At 41.2% G+C, this 21,436-nt stretch overlaps 1 protein-coding gene across 2 annotated transcripts in view; it reads right to left on the reverse strand.

The window, feature by feature from the left end:
• The window catches only part of CDKL1 (cyclin dependent kinase like 1), a 58,309-nt gene that overhangs the window by 20,831 nt on the left and 16,042 nt on the right, over positions 1-21,436 (reverse strand). For both annotated transcript variants that reach the window (XM_069596164.1, XM_069596163.1), the window contains exon 3: positions 6,713-6,834. In XM_069596164.1, coding sequence (XP_069452265.1) covers positions 6,713-6,834 — 122 coding nt within the window. The remainder of the gene's footprint in view (positions 1-6,712; positions 6,835-21,436) is intronic.

The following is a 21,436-nucleotide window of genomic DNA, read 5'->3' on the forward strand; positions in this document are numbered from 1 at the left end:
ACTCATCAAATATTATAATAATAGAAACCAAAGGAGTGTGACTGTAAGAAGAAAAACAAATACACATCATTGGGGATAAGATGAACTGGTTCAGTCTGACAAACCCTGAGCCAATAATATCATTTTGAGAACTTCTAAAGAAAAAATAGAAAAGAAGAAAAATCTATTTGTAGGAAGATTTTGATAGCAGAATCATTTAGCAGACAATACACTGAAAATGGCCTCTACTCAACAATGGAGGAACGGCAGATGATAATACGAGATGTAATACCTTACAGTTAGTAATAGATCTAAAAATTATACTGCAACATATATAGAAATGCATGTGAGAGAATATTAAGTGAAGAACAGATTGGGGTTGGGGGAGGGAAGCAGTCGTTTCATCATAGCAACGTAGAGAATGTAGCACTTAGTTTGGAAGGGTTTTTATAATGGTCTTCAGGCTTTCAGATATGGACGCTAAATTTTGTCAGTATACTAAGACAGTATCCATTACAAAGGGGCAGGTGAACATTAAACAAATTTAGTAGCCTGATATATAAAGCAAATTTATTCATCCATCTTCAAATTCTGAGTGCCAGTTTATGTTCTCTTCGTAGGCAATTCCATAGAGACACACAAGTTCTAATGAGAATGGTGTTTGGTGAGGAAAGAGTTGGAATGAAGGAAAGTACACAGTTTGGTTATTGCCTTCAGACTGAGATGGTTTAACTGTACCCATCTCCAGATTAAAAGGGTCTTGTCCTTAGATAAAACGTGCGTGATCAGCCCAGCATCCATCCTACACCTTTAAGGATGATTTGCATATCTCTGCCCTGATGCATTATGTGTTGGTTTCACAAAATAACTCCCAGAAAGCAAGCTTCTGCCTCTCCTTCCAAGTTTTGGGAAAGAAGGCCTATGACCCTAATGTCCTGACAACAGAATGGAAACGAACAGAGAGAAACCTAAACAACTGCTGCGGGAAAGTGAAAAGGTCAAAGTGCATTTTAAACATTTCTTCAGAACTAAGAGAGACAAAAGAGATGACAAAGAAAGAGCATGGATCTGGGGCCAGGTGGCCAATACAGTGACTGTCCTTTCCTCCACTGCTTCTCTAACATTCGCCACATAGTAAGAAGTCAAACCGTCAACAACCATTCAAGGTTCACTTCTACCCAAGGCTACAACAAAGACAAGGATGAAAGGGCTGGCAAAGCTCCTAGAGAAATTATATGCTCTTTGAAATTTATTCTATAGAAATATTTTTGCAAGTGATTATTTACTGTAACCTTATTATTAGAGAAAAACTAGAAACAATCTAAATATTTATCAGTGGGGGGTTGGATAAAGAAACCATGGTATGTCTGCACAATGGAATTTTATACCATTTAAAAAATATAAAAGCAGATATCTAAGAATAGGGAGACAGTTCCCAAATATACTTTAAAAATGAAGAATAGTATACAATATACAATCTCTTTAAGTATTTATATAGAAATGCATAAAAAATTATTAGAAAACTATTTCTCAAACTTTATTTCTACGTATTTCTGTGTTGCTTGAAACATTTTCACAACAAACAATATATCACTTTTTTAAAAAAGAGATCTTATAGGGTTAGCTCTGGAATTGCATTGTCAGAAACCAAAAACTTGTAGTAATGCCCTTTACTCACCAGATGTTATTTGAATAAACTATATGAGAGTCAGAAGAGGATCTGGTTGAAATGGAATCTGCACAGGAAAAAAATGAGTGAAGTACTGTGTCTGGCTGCACTTAAACAGGGGCAGAAAAATGCGGAGAGAACACAGAAACCAATTGTTTACAAACCTTTGACAGAGGACAGACCAATGGTTTACAGAATAAGTAAAAAGAATATTAAGTCCTATGGAAGATAAGAAATATGCTTGTTTGAGAGCAAATCTAAGCAATATGAACACAACACAGGGAATAATAATGGATAAAGATTTATATATTTATATATGTATACAGGATATATTCTGGCATAGACGTGACTGTTACAGCAAGTTATAACATTGAAGTTATATTCATTATATACATTATATTCAGTATAGCATGAATGTGAATCTTTTCCAAAAGCTTTCCAAATGAGTTCAAAGTTACCAACATGTTACAAGAAGATGAATTAGTATCCACTTCAGATTCACAGTAGAGAGTTCTTTGGTTCTGATTTAGCAAGAATTATTTTTAGTAATTAAAACATTGCTAGAGTAATAAATGGAACATGGAGAAAATATTAAAAAAAGAAAAATATCTATACAAACATCACTCAGATAATCTCTATTAAAATGTATACATTACTTTTTAAAATTTTCTACCTACATATAAATTGTATAAAAAGGAAATATATACTTTTATTATAGAATAGCTTTTTTTATCTTGCAACCACTCATGAACATTTCTATATGTAAATGTTTGTTTTATCTTATAAGCATGTTTCTTAGCAGCTCCACTGTGTTCCACTATAAAGACATACTATACTTAACCAATCCTTTATCACTGAACACTTCAGTTGTTTCCAATTTTTTTCATTAGAAACAATACTTAAAAACAGACACTTTTATAACTAAAACTTTTACACATATATTTATTTCCTGTGGTAAATTATCAGAAGCAGCATACGTGCCCAGTCGCTCAGTCACATCCAATTCTTTGCAAACCCATGGCCTATACGTAGCCCACCAGCTCCTCTGTCCATGGGATTCTCCAGGCAAGAACACTAGAGTGGGTTGCCATTCCCTGCTCCAGGGAATCTTCCCGACCAGGGATCGTACTCGAGTCTCCTGCATTGGCAGGTGGATTCTTTACCACTGAGCTACCTGGGAAGCCCTATCAGAAGCAGACCCACTGATTGTCAAATTGCCCTCAGTCCAGCAGTGTACTGATCATTTCCTTTGACAGTATTAGGTTTAGAAAATTTTAATCAAAGTAATTACTTTTAAATTAAAAAAAAAACATTGTTTTGATTACTCTTTAAAATCACCCTGTAAGGATCAATTTATTGATTTGCTGACTCAATCACTACACAACAGTACTGGGAATGTACCAAGTGCCAAAAATTAACCTAGAAATTACTGAGGATACACAGGTGAGGAAGATACAACTCTTACCCTTGAATATTTTATAGTTTACTGGGCAAATATAAATAATCCAGGAAGATATAATGAATACTAGAGGAAGGAACTCTCACCTCTCCTAAAGGGGATATCATTAGGAGGTCATATTTGGGCTGTATCCAAGGGCAAGCAGGAGTTTGCCAGGCAGAGTAGAGAAGGTAAGGCAAACCAGGTATCCTAAAGCCTGGAATGCAAACAATTTCATGGGGTTGAAAACTGGTGGGAAGTGGGATGGACTTACAGAGTGAGACCTTGTATTGCATGCTAGGGTTTTTCACCACACCAGTAAGCTTTGCTGCTGCTGCTGCTAAGTCACTTCAGTCATGTCCAACTCTGTGCGACCCCATAGATGGCAGCCCAACGGGCTCCCCCGTCCCTGGGATTCTCCAGACAAGAGCACTGGAGTGGGTTGCCATTTCCTTCTCCAATGCATGAAAGTGAAAAGAGAAAGTGAAGTCGCTCAGTAGTGCCTGATGCTACTTCAAATACAACTAAGGAGACAGCAACAAAAACTCAATCTAATCGTAAAGTACATTAATATCACGGATCTGAGGAGCTATCAAATGACTTATGCTAGGGAGTGGCATCGTTCACTTTTTATTTTAGAAATCTGGCAGGTTGATCCTCCTTGGGTTTGCCTCTTTGCCCCTAGAATGCCCTGTGATCACTATATTCCCAGGTACAAATTTCTAAAATATAAAGTGGAGCATGCCACTTCCCTAAATAGTATGAAAGTCCAACTCTTTGTGACCCCATGGACTGTAGACCACCAGGCTCCTCTGTCCTTGGAATTCTCCGGGCAAGTATACTGGAGTGGGTTGCCATTTCCTTCTCCAGGGAAAATTCCCGACCCAGGGATCGAACCCAGGTCTCCCAGATTGCAGGCAGAATCTTTACAGACTGAGCAACCAGGGGTACCACTCCTACCTCGTATAATGAAAAGCTACTTTTATTTTTAAAACACACACAAACAAAAATCCTTAAACTTCAAAGTAAATAGATAATGATCTGATTTAGAATAAACCTTAGTTTTCAAACTTGCTCATTTATTGGTGTTCCTTAAGTCAGTCTTATATTTGACCAACCATGGCACAGTATCATTTAGAAATGAAGTTACTTGTAACAAGTGTGTACTTGTTACTTGTACACACACGTGTCTACCAGACATTCCCTTCTTTAACCCACCTCTATATTAAAGCATTTTCTGGAACACATATTGGAGATTTTAGCCAGCAGAGTTAAAAAGAAAAAAAATCTGCATCCAGGACTCTCATCCCTCCTTGTCCTATCTTTTTATTCTTCTGCTTAAACTACATGCTAAAAAAAGAACTGACTCCCAATTGCTTTCAATCTCCCACTAATCAGAGTTGGCAAGTGACTCAATTGAACATGATTAATCAAATTCCCTGCAACAACTCCCTAGTTACCCATGGCACAAGTAACTTATACTAGTAGGCTTAATCAAAGTGTCACTTGCAAGCTGTCAAAAGAGCAAATACCAGCACACTAAATGTTTTCTTCCTTGAACACATAATTTCTCTGTATCAGTGACTTTCTGAAGACGGAAGTCTGTCCTCTTGGCTCCCTCTGTGTAAACTAACAAGAAAAGCCGCCTGTGCCATGGTCACTAACAAATCAAGAGCCACTTTAATCCCATCTGCCCAGAGGTCACGCTAGATCATGTATAACCACCACCACGTGGCTGAGCAAGCTCCTGGCCAAGGCTTGAAAGCCTGTTGAAAGAGCCTCAGCCTCCAGCCACTGGAGTGCGAACGTGAGTCAGGATGCAGCGCTCTTCCATCCCTCTGATCTCTGGTGCACTCTGCAGATTATCCCCAGCCAAAGCTGAGCTTCCAGGAATACAGCAAAAGGAGAAGATGGGATATCCTTTCCTGTTCGACTTCTCGGGAGTCTCCTTACCTTTCAAGCCACAGACCACCTCCTCTGCGAAGTATTCTTTGCTTGACCCATTTTGAATCCTGTCTCCCTGGGCCTGGTAATCATTCTACCTTCTTCCTCCAGCACAGTGATTGCTTCCAGGGATAACTGCATCACTGAAGCTGAGCCAATCAGTCTTCCACTGGACCTTCTGTGCAGACGCTACTTTCTTCTAGAATTTCCTTTCTTCTAGAATGGCTACAAAGGTTGATAAAAGCCTACAGCAATGCTTTCCACTACACACTTTTCCCTTCCTAACGCCTTAAATCTTGCAGCATGCATATGCCCTCCAAAATCAACCCTGAGGGGAGACTCACCTGAAAGGCAGACCGAAGCCAATACTGAAAGGAAGAGTTGGGAGGGAGGGGGAGAGAAAAGGAAAGAGAAAGCCCCTCCTAAGGTACTCTGCCTTAAAGACACCCAGCTGAGAGAAGCCAAAATCCAGCTTGCATTCTGCTCACCCTCACGAGGAGCTACCTTCAGAGGAACGGATTCCCCCACACTGCGCTGTTTTTCAAACAAAGGCTCTGTCTGCTCACCAGGCCTTCTTGCTGCTGCACACAAAGGTGCTGCCTGCGCTGCTGCCTATGCTGCTGCTGCTGCTGCTAAGTTGCGTCAGTCATTTCCGACTCTGTGCGACCCCACAGACGGCTGCCTGTATTAGAAACGTGTTAAGATCAGCGGAGCCTCCAGAGTCACCTTCCCAATTACAGCCACCACCACTTCCTTTTTCACCTACACCTGCGTCAGTTAGGTTTTTGTCATTTGTAACCAAAAAAACTCTGACCAATACTGCAGACCGGATATCTGGACTACTTCAGATAAAACACTGCTGCCCTGCAAACAGGTTCATCAGTACCATTCTGACGCGATAGATAGAGAGCAAACTTGTGGATACAGTGGGGGAAGGAGAGAGTGGGACGATTTAAGAGAGTAGCACTGAAAGATAAATATTACCATATGGAAAATAGATAGCTAGTTGGAAGTTAACTAGGGAGCTCAACCTGGCTCTCTGTGACAACCAAGAAGTGTGGGATGCAGGAGGAAGCGGGAGGGAGCTTCAAGAAGGAGAGAACACATACACTGTTCAGTCGCTCAGTCCTGTCTGACTCTTTGCCACCCCATGGACTGCAGCTTGCCAGGCTTCCCTGTCCTTCACTACGTACATGCTTGTGGTTGATTCACATTGATGTATGGCAGAAACTAACACAACGTTGTCAAGCAATTATCCTCCAATTAAGAATAAATAAGTTTTAAAAAATACGTATAAAAACACCATGTTTGTTTTAGCCTTAAATTTCCTATGAGCCATTGTCTTTGAAGTCTTCCTTTCAACCTCCAAGTCCTTATGCTTCCCTAGGCTGGCGTGGAATAATTGATATCCTTCCTTTTCTTTCCTAGAGACTGATATAGCATCTATGTAGAGATAACATACCAAAGAAATCAAGTTCAACTAATAACGTGTTTTCTTCTTTCTTCACAAAAATTACTGTTATGATCTCTTTCCCAACATTTCTGGCAACCCCTCAGCAGCAGAGTATGCTGACCAAACACTGGCTGTCCCTGCCTACCGTGAAAAAGGGTCATAGCTCATCTTCCCTAGCCAACCCTGGTGTGTTTTGTTGGGTTGGGTTTATAAAGGACGGGTCACTCACCCTCTTTGGTGCCTGTCCAGTTCATGGAGCACCGTGTGGTCACAGTATTCAAACACCAGGTGAAGCCTCCGCTTCCTCCTGAAGACTTCGATGAGGTTGACGAGGTTGGGATGCTTGAGTTGCTGAAAACACAAAAAGCGAGGTGCTAAACTGGAGTTGTGAACGACAGTTTTCTTTAATGTTGGTCCAACAGAAGAAAGATGTTTGTCCTTTAGGAAAATTCTTGTCTTGGATTGAAGGGGGCTGTAGATAGTACAATCTTAACTTCTCTTCTTGAGCTGTTTGGGCTTCCCAGGTGGCGCAGTGGCGAAGAATCCACCTGCCATTGCAGGAGATGCAGAAGATGCAGGTTTGATCCCTGAGTCAGGAAGATCCCCCTGGAGAAGGAAATGGCAACCCACTCCAGCATTCCTGCCTGGGAGGTCCCATGGACAATGGAGCCTGGCGGGTTATATAGTCCATGGGGTTGCAAAAAGTTGGACAAGACAGAGCAACTGAACACACACACATGTAAAAAATGATCATAACCCTGGTGGCTGGTGAAGGCAAAGAGATATGAGAAGGCTGGGAAAGGAGACTGAAAAAGAAGGGGGCAGTGGTTAGTTAACATGAACTCATCCTTAAGGCTCAGATCAAGTGTCCTTTCCTAAAGGTGTCTCCCTGACTTCCCCAGACTGGTTCAGTGTCCCCTGTAGCTCCCTGAAATATGAATCCTTTGGAATCCTTCAAAATTACTAATTGTTCAATTGATTTTTTTAATGTCCTCTGTTGTCGATAGATATATTAGATTCACAGAATGTAAGACTCATGATAGACATCAGGGTCTGTGTTCTCTTGTTTCCTCAAAATGATGTCGTACCCCCAGCACAGAGCCTTCCACATAATAGGCATCTGATCATTATTTGTGAATGAACGAGTAAATCAGTTTCCTAGGCTGATGAAACATTTTAAAACAGAAAAGTCAGAAGACTCTCCAATCTGACATGCCTGAAGGGCTGCATCTAGAAAAGACAGGCAGGAATGAATGTTGGTGTTGCAGAGATAAATCTGGTACTTAGCTTTCTGGCCCCTTCTGTCTATAATCTGACTGGAAATACCTACAACTAAGCAAGCTAACTACTGTGAAGAGAGCAAAAATGGTTAACGTTCTTCAGGGCTTGAAGGCCTCCAGGCAGTGATCTAAGAGAACAAAAGAGGAGGCTGAAAAGCTTCTTAAGGCTCCAGTCTCAGAAATCAGGTGATACAACTTCTGCCTCATTCTACTGGTCACAGCAAATCATGAGACCCACCCAGATTCAACTCACAATAAAATATAGAACTGGCAAAAACTTTGCTCAGATTTCCCATAAGACGTTATAAAAACCTGAATGATCTTTTGGGCCAACCCAGTACCATGAGGAGAGCAGGGCCCAGGTGTCCCGGCCGAGCTCAGCTCCTGCTGACCACCCCCACTTAATTCAGCTACATGAGCAAGCTCCAGCAAGACTAGCCGAAGGAACAGTCAGCCACGGCACAGTTGTGAGAAATAAGAAATCATTCTTCTTTAAGCTACTGAGTTTTGGAGAGCTCTGTTAACACAGCACTAGATAACTTGGTTGGGGAACTTTTGAAAACCAGGGATGCCTGAGCCCCACTCCCAGAGATTCTGAATTGGTCTCAGGCAAGGGCCAGACATCTATTTTTTCCCCAAAATTGTCCAGGTCATTTAATACATAGACAGAAGTATTAATCATAGGCAAACAGATATTTCAGACATGATAAAAGGCAAAAGGAGAAAAACTGAAGTTCTTGAACTGCACATTATAGTATATTTGTATGGACAATGAGAAAAGAACCCAGCAAGGAAAATACCAAAAAAGACAATTATTTTCTCATTATTTTGGTCTAACACCTCTGTCTTCAAGATGTGAACTTCCTGCTCCAGACATTACACTTGATGAAGCAAAATAAAACAGCCAAGACACTCTTAAAGCCCATTAGCCACATTTGGGTCTTGGAACAGAAGGCATTCCAAGCTGTAAAGCCCCACACTTATATTCCTATATCTGGAATATGGGACACCAGGGACTTCCCTGGTGGCTCAGATGGTAAAGAATCTGCCTGCAATGTGGGAGACCCGGGTTTGATCCCTGGGTCAGGAAGATCCCCTGGAGAAGGGAATGGTTACTCACTCAAGTAATCTTGCCTGGAGAATTCCACGGATAGAAGAGCCTGGTAGGCTACAGTCCATGGGATTGCAAACAGTTGGACATGACTGAGCGACTAACACACACACATCTGGAAATATTTAGCCTGGACTAACAGAACAGTTAGTTCTGCACTAAGAGGACAGAACTGACTACTGTTTCAACCGAAGAAGTGCACTGGCTCAAATGTCTCAAACAGAAAGCAACCAACCAAGTTTAAAGTTGGGGGGAGGCAGTTTAGACAGCAGGCAATTAGGGGAAAGCAGAAATTTTCTTATAAGCTCTGAAAAATAATTGTCTGTAGGCCCAGACCTCAAATCTTAGATTCTTTTAATTTTCCATGTTCCATATATAGTCCTCAATTCTACTGAAACAAATACCTGGAGCTTCTCAGATGCCAAGACTGGCACCTGCAACTTGTCACATTCATACATGCAGAAATTGCCAGGGGCATTGTTGCCCCAGGATAAAACCCAAAGATCCTCTCCACTTGACCTTTGCTTACCTCTGCAGCCTCATCTCTTATAACTACCCCCAGACTCACTGAACTTCCTCACTTCCTCAGTCTGGCTTCAGGACCTGCTCACGCAGTTGTTTCCCATCTTCCAGATGAATTTTTTTCTGTCCGGCCCCCTCGGCCCTGCTCAACACACCTGTATGAACTAAAAGAGTATAACTCTGGAACCATGGGTGCCATGCAGCACATGTCACAGTGAAAGCACTGTCGCAGCAGGACCCACTGAACTGCAGGGACTAAATACTGCATTACACCCATCCTCCTGTTACTGCACACCTTTTGAAAAGTTAGATTCTAACAACTACACTGTAAGCTATTCTAATAACATATAGATTCTCTCCAATTTTTGAGCATTATAAATAACGTTTTGATAAACAACCTACTAGCTGATTGACCTTAACTTGGGCTTCCCTGGTGGCTCAGCTGGTAAAGAATCCACCTGCAGTGAGGGAGACCTGGGTTCGATCCCTGGGTTGGGAAGATCCCCTGGAGAAGGGAATGGTAATCCACTCCGGTATTCCGGCCTAGAGAATTCCATGGACTATTTAGTCCATGGGGTCACAAAGAGTCAGACACGACTGGGTGACTTTCACTGGGACGTGTTAGTTAATGTCTTTATGTTTACCAGGTGTGAGAGGAGGCAGCGCAAGGGCTGCTATGACAAAGCATAGGCAGCAGTGTCAGGGCACATCATCCTCTCCAGAAAGTGTGACTGTTAATATTTTTTAATAATTTTAAATTTTATTATTTTTTAATTTTGTTTTTGGTTGTGTTGGATCTTCGTTGTCGCACACAGGCTTTCTCTAGTTGCGGAGGGGGGCTCCTCTTCACTGGAGCGCTCAGTCTCTCGTTGTGGCGGCTTCTCTCGTTGCACAGCACAGGCTCTAGACTATGGCTTCAGCAGGTGCAGCGCACACGGGCTCAGCAGTTGTGACACATGGGCTTAGTTGCTCCACGGGGATATGGGATCTTCCCGGACCAGGGATCGAAACTGTGTCCCCTGCATTGGCAGATGGATTCTTATCCAATGTGCCACCAAGGAAGTCCTGGTATATTGTTATTGGGGGTTCAATCTATTTCTACCTGGACTGACTTTCTCAATTCATTTTATTCAACAAGTATTTATCTATCTTAACGTGCATAAGGCATTCTGATAGTCCTAACAATACAGAGATAACACAGCAAGTACCAAACCTACTCTCATGAAGCTTAGAAACTAGAAGGGGAGACAGATGTTGAACAAGTAATTACAGACGTGGTAAGTGTTACAAAAAGCCAGGGAACGGGTACCCGGCTTGAGGGTGTTGAGTGGTCTGGGGAGTGGTACAGTGGTTCCTGAGGAAGGTGGCCATTTAAGAAGTTAGTTGGAGAGCCCCAGGAATACAACATAAATAGACATGGCCACACTGCTTTCCAAAAGGATCAAACATACTTACACCTCTGCCAGGAGTGTGAGAATACATTTTACCATACCATTGAGGCATTAATAGATAGTTAAGGTTTGTGATGTAGATTGCTAAATTACTTCTCAAGAGGGCTTACAATGCCTCCAGCAACACGGTGGTGTCACATGATATTTAAACCACTCGTCTCTCCTATTTTCTGCCGTAAGATAACCTTTACATAGCTTCAAATAGCCAATAACTTATTTCTCAACCTATTTGCAGAAAAGTGTTCATTGAGAGAAGTCAGTCACTAAAACTAAAATCCCAATTAGGACTCACAAATCTTAAATTGTAAATACTGTTTATAAATATTTTTAAATAAATTATTAACTCTCTGTAGGTTGCCAGGATTCTGGGTTGACCTGAAAACATGCTAGAGCAGCAGATATCTGGGAGACAGCTCCTGTCCTGGCTGTGTTCATTTATTCAGAAAAGGTCTCCAGAGTGTCTGCTGAGCCTCAGGCCCTGTTCAAGGTACTAGGGAAACACTGGCGAAGGGGACAAAGGGCTCAAGCATTAAGCAGAGAAGTGCCACAGAGCCCTCCATGTACAAGAATCTAGGCTGCCTTAGAGAAACTGTTCCTAGGAAGTGACTCTGAACCGGAGTCCCAGAGGGTGAGAAAGGTCTGACCAGACCAAGGGCAGGTACGGTGGTGGTAGAGGGATGGTGGCTTTCCAGACAGAGGACTGGTTCTGAGCTAGGAGGCAACTTACGCCACCTAAGGAATTGTAAGACAGTGTGGTCTGAATGTCAAACACACGGAACTGATACCAGAGAGACAGGCAGAAGGCAGGTTCTCCGGGGCATTGCAGGACAAGCTAAGAAATTTATGCTTCACCCTAAATGCAACGAGAAGCTACTGGAAGGAATTTTAACAAGAAGTGATAGGGATGCCATTTGGGTCTTTGTTGCTATGTGGCTTTTCTCTAGCTGCATTGAGCGGGGGCTACTCTCCAGCTGCTGTGTGCAGGCTTCTCATTGCAGCGGCTTCTCTTGTTGCAAAACAAGAGCTTTAGGGTGCACGGGCATCAGTAGTTGCTGTTCCCAGGTTCTAGGGCACAGGCTCAATAATTGTGGTGCATGAACTTAATTGTTCCGTGGTATGTGGGATCTTCCCAGATCAGGGTTTGAACCCATGTCTCCTGCATTGACAGGCAGATTCTTTACCACTGAGCCATCAGAAATCCCATCTGGGTGTTTTAAAGCTCACTATGGTGGTAGGATACAGAATGGCTCAGAGGAGGCAATATGACTAGAGGAGCCTGGTAAGGAGCCTGTTGATCACTGAGAGCTTGGAGCAAAGAAGAGGCAGGGGAGATGGGGAGACAGGCACTGTTTGGAGACAGACTTTATTATTAGGATAGTCAGGATGTGGTGATGGGCTGGAGCTGAGGGATGGAGGAGAGAGTGATGATCAAAGGTTTGTGTAATGGGGTGGATGGTGGTGCCATGACTGAGAGAAAAAGCAGGTTTTGAAGGGAAGGACCTACAGCTTTGGCACACTGGGCTGACAGGGACTCTGAGATACCAAAGTAGAGGTGTCAGGTTGGCTGAAGTTTGAGCTGAAGATAAAAGCTGGGGCGTCAATATGAGTGTAAGCAAAGCCATGGTGAGAAGTGATGCCCAGAAGAATGAGTGACAACAGCGAGGCCCAAGGGCCCAGCACCCAGATAAGCGGTAGATGAGGAGGAAGTAGAGAAGGGGAAAGGGAAGATTGTGCCCCAAGGTAAGAGAGAAAACTGCAGAACATAACACGATGATGATACCGTGGTAAGAGTACACTTACTCCACGAAGATGCTGCTGCTGAAAAGTCATGTTGGGGAGAAGGGGTTTGTGTGACCTCACTGGAAGCAGCAGTGAGACCAGGAGCCAGATGTCATGAATTTAGCATCCCCAAACCATCTCCCTCCTTTCTCTATTGACTCCCCTGACCCTAGGGGCCATACTCAGAGGGGCACCGGTGGTCCTGAATCCAGTTTGCAATTGGTCGCCTAGAGGTCTTGACCAGAGCTCCAATATTGAGAATGTTTGCATTGACAAAAGTCTGGATGTTTCTACCTCAAAGCTGAATGGGCTCTTTTAGGGGCATTGGGAGGAATTAGATGAGAAGAATCAAGCAGCAATCTGGATGGACTGTCACAGGTTTACTCAACGTGTTTATTATACAAGAAGTCTTCATGGAATAGACTAAATTACCATACATACCATGAAGATGTAGTTCAGGGCTCTTCTAATTAAAATTCCTTCCTGTTTATGAGTATGTGAAGCCAAAGCCCCAGGCCTGGCCGCATTCCTCAGCACTCTGATTCGTGCCGGCCCAATCCTGAGATCTCAGTGCCTCGTCCCACGTCAGTCACCATCCTTCCGTTCTTCTATATCTAGAAGCCTGGGTTGGCTCATGCTCAGATTTAGTTTCTCTTATATAAAAGTTTCCGCCTTTGCTGCTGCTATTTTATTTTGGTCTCTCTTCTTTTTATTTTCTCTGCATTTTGAAATATTCCTATTATGCTGCAAAGTGAAGCGTTTTTCTCTGACCTTAAAAAAGAACTGTGTTTTATCCTCTGGATTTAACCTGAGCCCTTGTCATAAGCTCAGGCTTTTCTACACCTTCTAAGGTCAAATGTTTGGCCTTAGCCTTCCGAAAGATTTTTGACCTAGTTGCCAACCTTTCAGATCAGGAAATGTTACTTTAAAGTCTTGGTTACCAAGATTCTCTTGAAAACGCTGGTGATGTATGCTGAGCCTGCAGTCTCTGGCATCAGTGGACTGGGGCCAAGAAGCAGCTGTCTATGTTAGATAAGCCCTGGATACCTGAGTTTATCACAGTCGCTACCACTCCCTGATACGAAGGACATTTAACATTACCCTTTCACTATTAATTTTCTTAAAAGTAAGATATTTAATATGCCCAAGTTTCTATCAAAAGTGGGAAAATGTATAAGCGATAGAAATAACTGCATATTTTAAGGCAAATAAAAGATTTGTTTATGAAAACAAATCATTTCTCTCCTACCTGCCTGGCCCCTGCAGATACTGGGTTTGGAGCCTCTGCCCTATGAACTCCTTAGCACTCACACATTCTGGATTGATCAGTATACAGACCACTGCATCTGTGGTCTCTTCTATCCCCTGGTCTCTGTTCTTTGTGGGGAGAATGGGGGGATATTTATCCTGTCTGTGCTTTAGAGAAAAGAAACAGACTATTTTTTCAATGATCATATCCTGTTTTCCTTCCAAAAATATTCTTCTTTTCCCACAAATTTGTGGTAAATAACAAAAGAACAAGGATTAACATTTAGAAAGTGAGAGCTGTCTCAGTAAAATGTTTTTCACAAGCCTTTGGAATTTTTGAACTTGACTCTTAGTCACAGATACATAGATCCGGTTGCAGGAATTTTTTATCAGTTAATATTCACCCAGAATGGAAAAAAGTGATGTCCCCCTCCTTTATAATAATTAATCCTGGGTACATCCCAAGGATTCCCAGGTCAGCATACGATAATACACTCGAGGGCTTGAGACCCAGCAAGGATTGTGGTGGTTCTCAGTCACCCATGTCTGACTCTGTGTGACCCCAAGGACTTTCGCCTGCCAGGATCTTCTGTCCATGGGATTTCCCAGGCAAGAATACTGCAGCTGCCATTTCCTTCTCCAGGGGATCTTCCTGACCCAGGGATCAAAACTACGTCTCCTGCATTGGCAGATAGATTCTTTACCACCTGGGAAGCCCCACTTTATAGTAGCCTAGAATAATTGATAGAATTTTTCAAAGTAGCCTAGCCTATATACTAATGAATGAACCATTATAAAATTTTTATCACATACAGTATTACAGTCATATACATAACACAGTATTGGAAACATTGTTACACTTAAAAAAAAATCACTTACCTGAGATGATAGACTGATATTCAGTTTCTCCTTTTATAAGAGAGGGAGAGAGAGATATACTGTACATAACATGATCTTTTGAAAGTAAAGTTATAAACCTGTGAGAACTAACACATAATTATATTAAATGTCACCCACCTTATTATGCTTATGTAAGGACAGACTAATATTTACGTATATTTTATACATTCATGACACATGTAACTTTTCCATAATTGTTTTTGATTATTTCTAGGTTACACAGGTCATCTGTGAGTTTCTTCAACTGTTGCAAACCTCCAAAATTTTTCCTAACATATTTATTGAAAAAATTCACATGTAAATGAATACAAACTTACACATGGAACATGCAGTTCAAACCCATGTTGTTCAAGGGTTAACTGTGTTAAGTGTAAAAAGAAATGATTGGATAGTATATACATATACAATGGCATTTGTGTTTGTGTTTTAGGGAGAAACACAAGTCTTTGCATAAGCACAGGCATCCTCTGGAGAGATCACCATTGTTCGGGGGATGAGAATGGAGAGTGAGGGATGAGGCAGATTTCCTTTCCACTGCAGTTCTGCTGTACCTTCCATCTTGTTTTATTATATAAGCATACTTACTTATGTAAGCATGATATTTACTTTACCATAGAAAATATGGTAAAGTTTTAAAAGATTTGCATAAGTCTCTTCACTATATTGTAAAACCAAGATAAATATTTTGAAGTTAGTTTCAGAGAGCTAGTTAATACATCAGCTTTGTGGCGGGGGGAGCTATTTTCATGATTTTGAAAGCTATTTAATTATTGCCACCATCTTCGACCTAGAGGAAAATATTCCACACCCCTCACAGTGCTGTTGAGGAATTGTTCTTTAACACTTTTGGTAAAGGAAAGCTGCCTTAATCCCACATTTCCTTTAAATGCCCAGAAACACATGGTAGATACCCTGGCTAACACCTTAGTTCGGGGGACGGCTAGAGAAGGGGCCCTGGTGGCTCAGGCAGTAAAGAATCTGCCTTCAATGCAGGAGACGTGGGTTCAATCCCTGGGTCTGGAAGATCTCCTGGAGAAGGGCACGGCAACCCACTCCCGTATTCTTGCCATGGACTGAGAAGCTTGGCGGGTTACAGTCCATGGGGTCACAAAGAGGCGGACACAACTGAGCGACTAACACTTTCAGAGAAGGAACGGGTGCGACATGTGGGGGAGAACTGAAAAAGCTGAATCACAGGTGGAGAGGTGAAGTTAATTTACATTAGGTCTGCTCTAGACAGCATGGACGGGACAGAATGCGCCAGGCGGGTACTCTGGCCAGGGACCTGGGCTGAGCTCTCTTCTGCATTCCTCTCAAGACCCATCACAGGCAGGCTAAGGATGTGCACAGCAGATGCTCAGTTTGTTTTATTGGTTAATGAAGTTTTTGAAAAGTACTAGGAAAGAAGCAATAGCACCAACGTGATCAAAATGAGAATGAACCATGACACAGCCAAAAATTCATGCAGTAGCTCAGTTGGTAAAGAATCCACCTGCAATGCAGGAGACCCTGGTTCAATTCCTGGGTTAGGAGGACCCACTGGGGAAGGGAGAGGCTACCCACTCCAGTATTCTTGGGCTTCCCGTATGGTTCAGCTGGTAAAGAATCCACCTGCAATGCAGGAGACCTAGGTTCGACTTCTGGGTTGGGAAGATCCCCTGGAGAAGGGAAAGGCTACCCAATCCAGTGTTCTGGCCTGGAGAGTTCCATGGACTATACAGCCCATGGGGTCGCAAAGAGTCAGACGTGACTGAGCAACTTTCACTTTCAATGTACTGATAGTTATAAAACAAATTATTTGTTATGTTTTTATATACAGCTGATAGCATAATTCGTTTTATTTTTTTTAATTTTTATTTTTACTTTATTTTACTTTACAATACTGTATTGGTTTTGCCATACATTGACATGAATCCACCATGGGTGTACATGTGATCCCAAACATGAACCCCCCTCCCACCTCCCTCCCCATAACATCTCTCTGGGTCATCACCGTGCACCAGCCCCAAGCATGCTGTATACTGCGTCGGACACAGACTGGCGATTCGATTCTTACACGATAGTATACATGTTACCATTCCATTCGCATAATTCGTTTTAAAAATTCACCTTTCACTCTTCTAACAAAAAGGGAAGTGGAATTCAGAGATTTTTCTATCAGGCAATTTTACTCCAAAGCATTTTTATCACAGTGTGGTTAAAGTTAATAAGTAATAAAGAAGATTAATGATTAGCACGGAAATATGCCTGTTGAAAGCAAATTTGTGGTCTAAAACATCAATTCTGCTAAATAAAAAGGTGAGTTAAAACATTAAAAAAATTTAATGTGAAAGACACAAGGCTGGCCACTAAAAAAATTTTCATTCCATACAAAAAATTCTACTTTCTAGTGTGGTTTGAATGTTTGATAACTATATATAATACAGTTGTCTACCTATAAACTTTTTTTTTTGGCTGGAAATAAAAAACAAGTGGCAAAAAAGCAATAGTATAATTATATTTCTTATCAATGTGCTTTATAAAATCATTTATTCAGCCTCCTTCTCCTGCTCTATGACATTTTCTAGAGTAAGGTGTGTGGCAAGGTATGTATAAAAGCATTTAGAGTGCTGACAGATGGTGGTATGTGCTTAATCTCCTTGTAAATTGGGTATTTTTAAAAGGTAAGGAGTCTGTTTGTTGATGTCTGCTTCTTTTGTTCTTGAAGTACAACCATGGCAGCTTTATCGCTTAAGAGTTCACTACACAGCAGGAACACAGTCTTTCTAGACAAACACACTGTGAGCTAAGCCAAAAAAATCTTCTAATAAACAAACAAAAGAGTCTGTTACTATTTGCATTTAGTATGTTATCTTGTAAAAATAAAATCAAACAGGTCTCCACTTGTTGAATAAATAGGGAGAGAGGATGATAAGGGGGTTTGTTTGGTTTCTATCATTGTGGGCCAGGGAATGCTCCCCTTTGTCCTCCATGCTACTGATGACCAGTCTCTACAAAGTCCCAGCACCTACATACATTAGCAATGAACCTCGAGGGGTCAGGTCTGCCAGTCTCCAGTATGAACATCTGCAAACAATGAAAGCTGCATAATCGGAAGACTCTGAACTGAGCCTATAGGCCAAATACTGTCTGTAGATGTGTTTTCTTTGGCCTGAATGGTGTTAAAAAATTTTTTTTTAAATTATTTGTCAATACTTTAAAGTCAGATTTCACTCTCACTTAAAGATATGAGGAATCCTTGGAGAAATAGCCGATTCTAGAGCTGGGGGAGGTGAGCCTGGAACATTTCGTTGTGCTCCACAGCAAAGATGCATAGAAGGATTGATGGGCATCTGTAAGACCGAGGAGAAGGCTCCAAGGATCCCCAAATAGCCAAATGTGTGACAATTTGAGACTCAAAAAGAATGACAGTGATAGTTTATAACATGTTGAATTTTTTAAAAATCCAGAATCCACAGTGATACTAAAAACTGTGTGTACTGCAGTGTAGGAGTGTGGGTGAAAAAAGCATTTTTTTAAGAAAAATTATAACTAATGAATATAGCAAGAATTGTTGAAAACTACCATTTTACAATAACTCTTACTGTAATTGATTCAGGTAAGGAACTTTGGGTGACAGTTCTTGGGGAATAAGGCAGTCACACGGTTTCAAAGAATCACCCCACAGATTACTTACTAATTAGACAGGGGAAAAGTGTTTCTTTACAATTGAGGAATATGCCAGACCCATCTTAATCAAGAGATGAAAACTGAGAGCACCAGTTACAGGACAAAATGAGATCATGTATTTCCTGATTAGAAACAGTGTGATGGACACAGCTGAAATCATTTACCCCGAATCAAATCACGTGGAAACAGTCAGACTTGTGCGGAGGCCCATCTGGCAGAATAACTGACCTGGACTCTTCCCAAATGTCAGTGCCACGCAAGACTGAAAGAAGAATTTAAAAGTTAGAGAACTGCTGGAGAGCCGCACGCAAAGCAATGGAGTTAGAATACACCCTCTCACCATACACAAAACTCAAAGTTTGCTTAAAGACTTACACATAAGATGTGACATCATAAAACTCTTAGAAGAGAACATAGGGGAAAGATTCTCTGACATAAATCGTACCAATGTTTTCTTAGGTCAGTGTTTCCCCCCCGACCAAGGCAGTAGAAATAAAAACAAAAATAAACAAATGGGACCTAATCAAACTTACATGCTTTTGCACAGCAAGGGAAACCATAAACAAAATGAAAAGGCAACCAACAGAATGGGAGAAAATAATTGCAAATGATGTGACCAACAAAGGATTAATTTCTAAAATATACAAATAGCTCATACAACCAAACAACGGGAAACAAACAACCCAGTTGAAAAATGGGCAAAAGACCTATCTCGCCAAAGAAATACAAATGGCCAACAAGCATGTGAAAAGATGCTTACCATTGCTAATGATAGAAAAATGCAAATCAAAACTACAGTTAGATACCACCTGATACCAGTCAGAATGGCCATCACTGAAAAGTCTACAAATAATAAATGCTGAAGAGCATGTGGAGAAAAGGGAACTGTCCTACTCTGTTAGTGGAGATGCAAGTTGGTGCAGCCACTGTGGAAGACAGGATGGAGGTTCCACAGAAAACTAAAAATAGAATTACCACATGATCCAGCAAGCCCACTTCTGGGCATATACCCTGGACAAAACTATTACTATCATTCAAAGAGATATTTCACCCCTATGTTCATAGCAACACTATCCACAATAGCCAAGATGTGTGTGTGTGTTAGTCGTTCAGTTGTGTCCTACTCTTTGTGAGCCCATGGACTATAGCCTGCAAGGCTCCTCTGTCCATGGAATTCTCCAGGCAAGAATACTGGGGTGGGTTGCCATTTCCTTCTCCAGGGGATCTTCCTGATCCAGGAATCAAACCCGGGTCACCTGCATTGCAGGCGGATTCTTTGCTCTCTGAGCCACCAGGGACGCCCAGCCAAGACATGTAAACAACCTAAATGTGTATCCACTGATGGACAAATGCATAAATAAAATGTGGTACATATGTACAATGGAATACTACTTATAAAAAAGAATAAAATAATGCCATTTGCAGCAACACGGATGCAACTAGAGATTATCACATTGTCAGAAAGAGAAAGACAAATACCATATGATAGCACTTAGACGTGAAATCTAACATATGACACAAGGAACGTATCTACGAAACAGAAACAGAATCACAGACATAGAGAACAGACTTGTGGTTACCAAGGGGCAGGGTATTGGGGGAGGAGTGGGGCAGGATGGGGGTTAGCAGATGTAAGTTTTTGTGTACAGAATGGATAAACTACAAGGTCCTAATGTATAGCACAGCGAACTATTCTCAGCATCCTATGATAAACCATAATGGAAAAGAATATAAAAAAGAATGTGTGTGTGTATATACATGTATACAAAGCTGAATATGTAAAACATATACATGTAAAGCTGAATCACCTTGCTGTGCAGCAGTAATTAACACAACATTGTAAATCAACTATACTTCCAATTAAGAAAAGAATACTGGACTTCCCTGGTAGTCCAGTGGCTAAATCTCTGGGCTCCCAATGCAGGGGGCCCAGGTTCAACCCCTGGTCAGAGAACTAGATCCCACATGCCTTAACTAAGACTCAGTGCAACCAAATAAACAAATGTATTTAAAAAAAAAGGAAAAGAATACTGTTTTAGATTAAAGGAGGTTACAAAAACATGACAATTAAATGCAATGTGTGCTCAGTTATTAATCACGTACTAAAATACACATATAATATACATGTATATATGCTTATTCTCATAAACATGATTATATTATTGAGACAATATGAAAAATTTGAACACAGACTATATATTAGATAATAGTACTGAATCAGTGATACATTTCTAGAATGTGGAAATCATATTGTGGTACATAGAAAACTTTCTTTGTTCTAGGAGATTCATGCTGCATTTAGAAAAATGTGTGTGCATCAGCCAAAAAAAGTGCGTGTGTGTGTGTGTGATAGAGATAGAAATGAAGTGGAATTCTAACAATTAGAATTAGCTAGATTAATGAATCTTGTTAAAGATACACAAGTATTCATTGTATTAGTCTTTCCACTTACGTGTGTATAATTTTTTCAAAATAAAGAGTTATGGGGGAGAAGCCAGGAGATTTTACACAAAATTTTGATCTCTGGCTTTAAGAAAAAGTCTGAGAGAGACTAGCATGCAGCCACCGGCTTCTCACAAGACAGTCTCCAGTTTGCCCTAGTCTCCACTGCTCCATCTTGTCTTGCATTCAGCCTGTTTCACTGGTTTACATTACCAGTGTGAGTCCCCACAGACATCTGAGTTTGTAAACCATAAGAATGCTGAACATGGTTAAAACAACTTATAGAGATATGTTACTAATCTATTTCAATAAGCCAATTAAGCAAGATTAAGAAAATGGACCTGGAAATGGCACCAATTAGCAACAGCAGGATTAAATTCTTAAAGATGTCACAGGATTTCCCAAGGAGACTTTTACTGAGTTGGGAAATGTTACTCAAATAATAATTCAACAAGTACTACGGGAGCAGACGCCTTTAGAAATTATGAACGCTCTGATTAGATTCTAATGCTAGCGAGCATTCACATGGTACCCTGCCAGCATTCTGTGGA

This window comes from Ovis canadensis, chromosome 7 (genome assembly GCF_042477335.2).
Source record: "Ovis canadensis isolate MfBH-ARS-UI-01 breed Bighorn chromosome 7, ARS-UI_OviCan_v2, whole genome shotgun sequence".
NCBI lineage: Eukaryota > Metazoa > Chordata > Mammalia > Artiodactyla > Bovidae > Ovis > Ovis canadensis.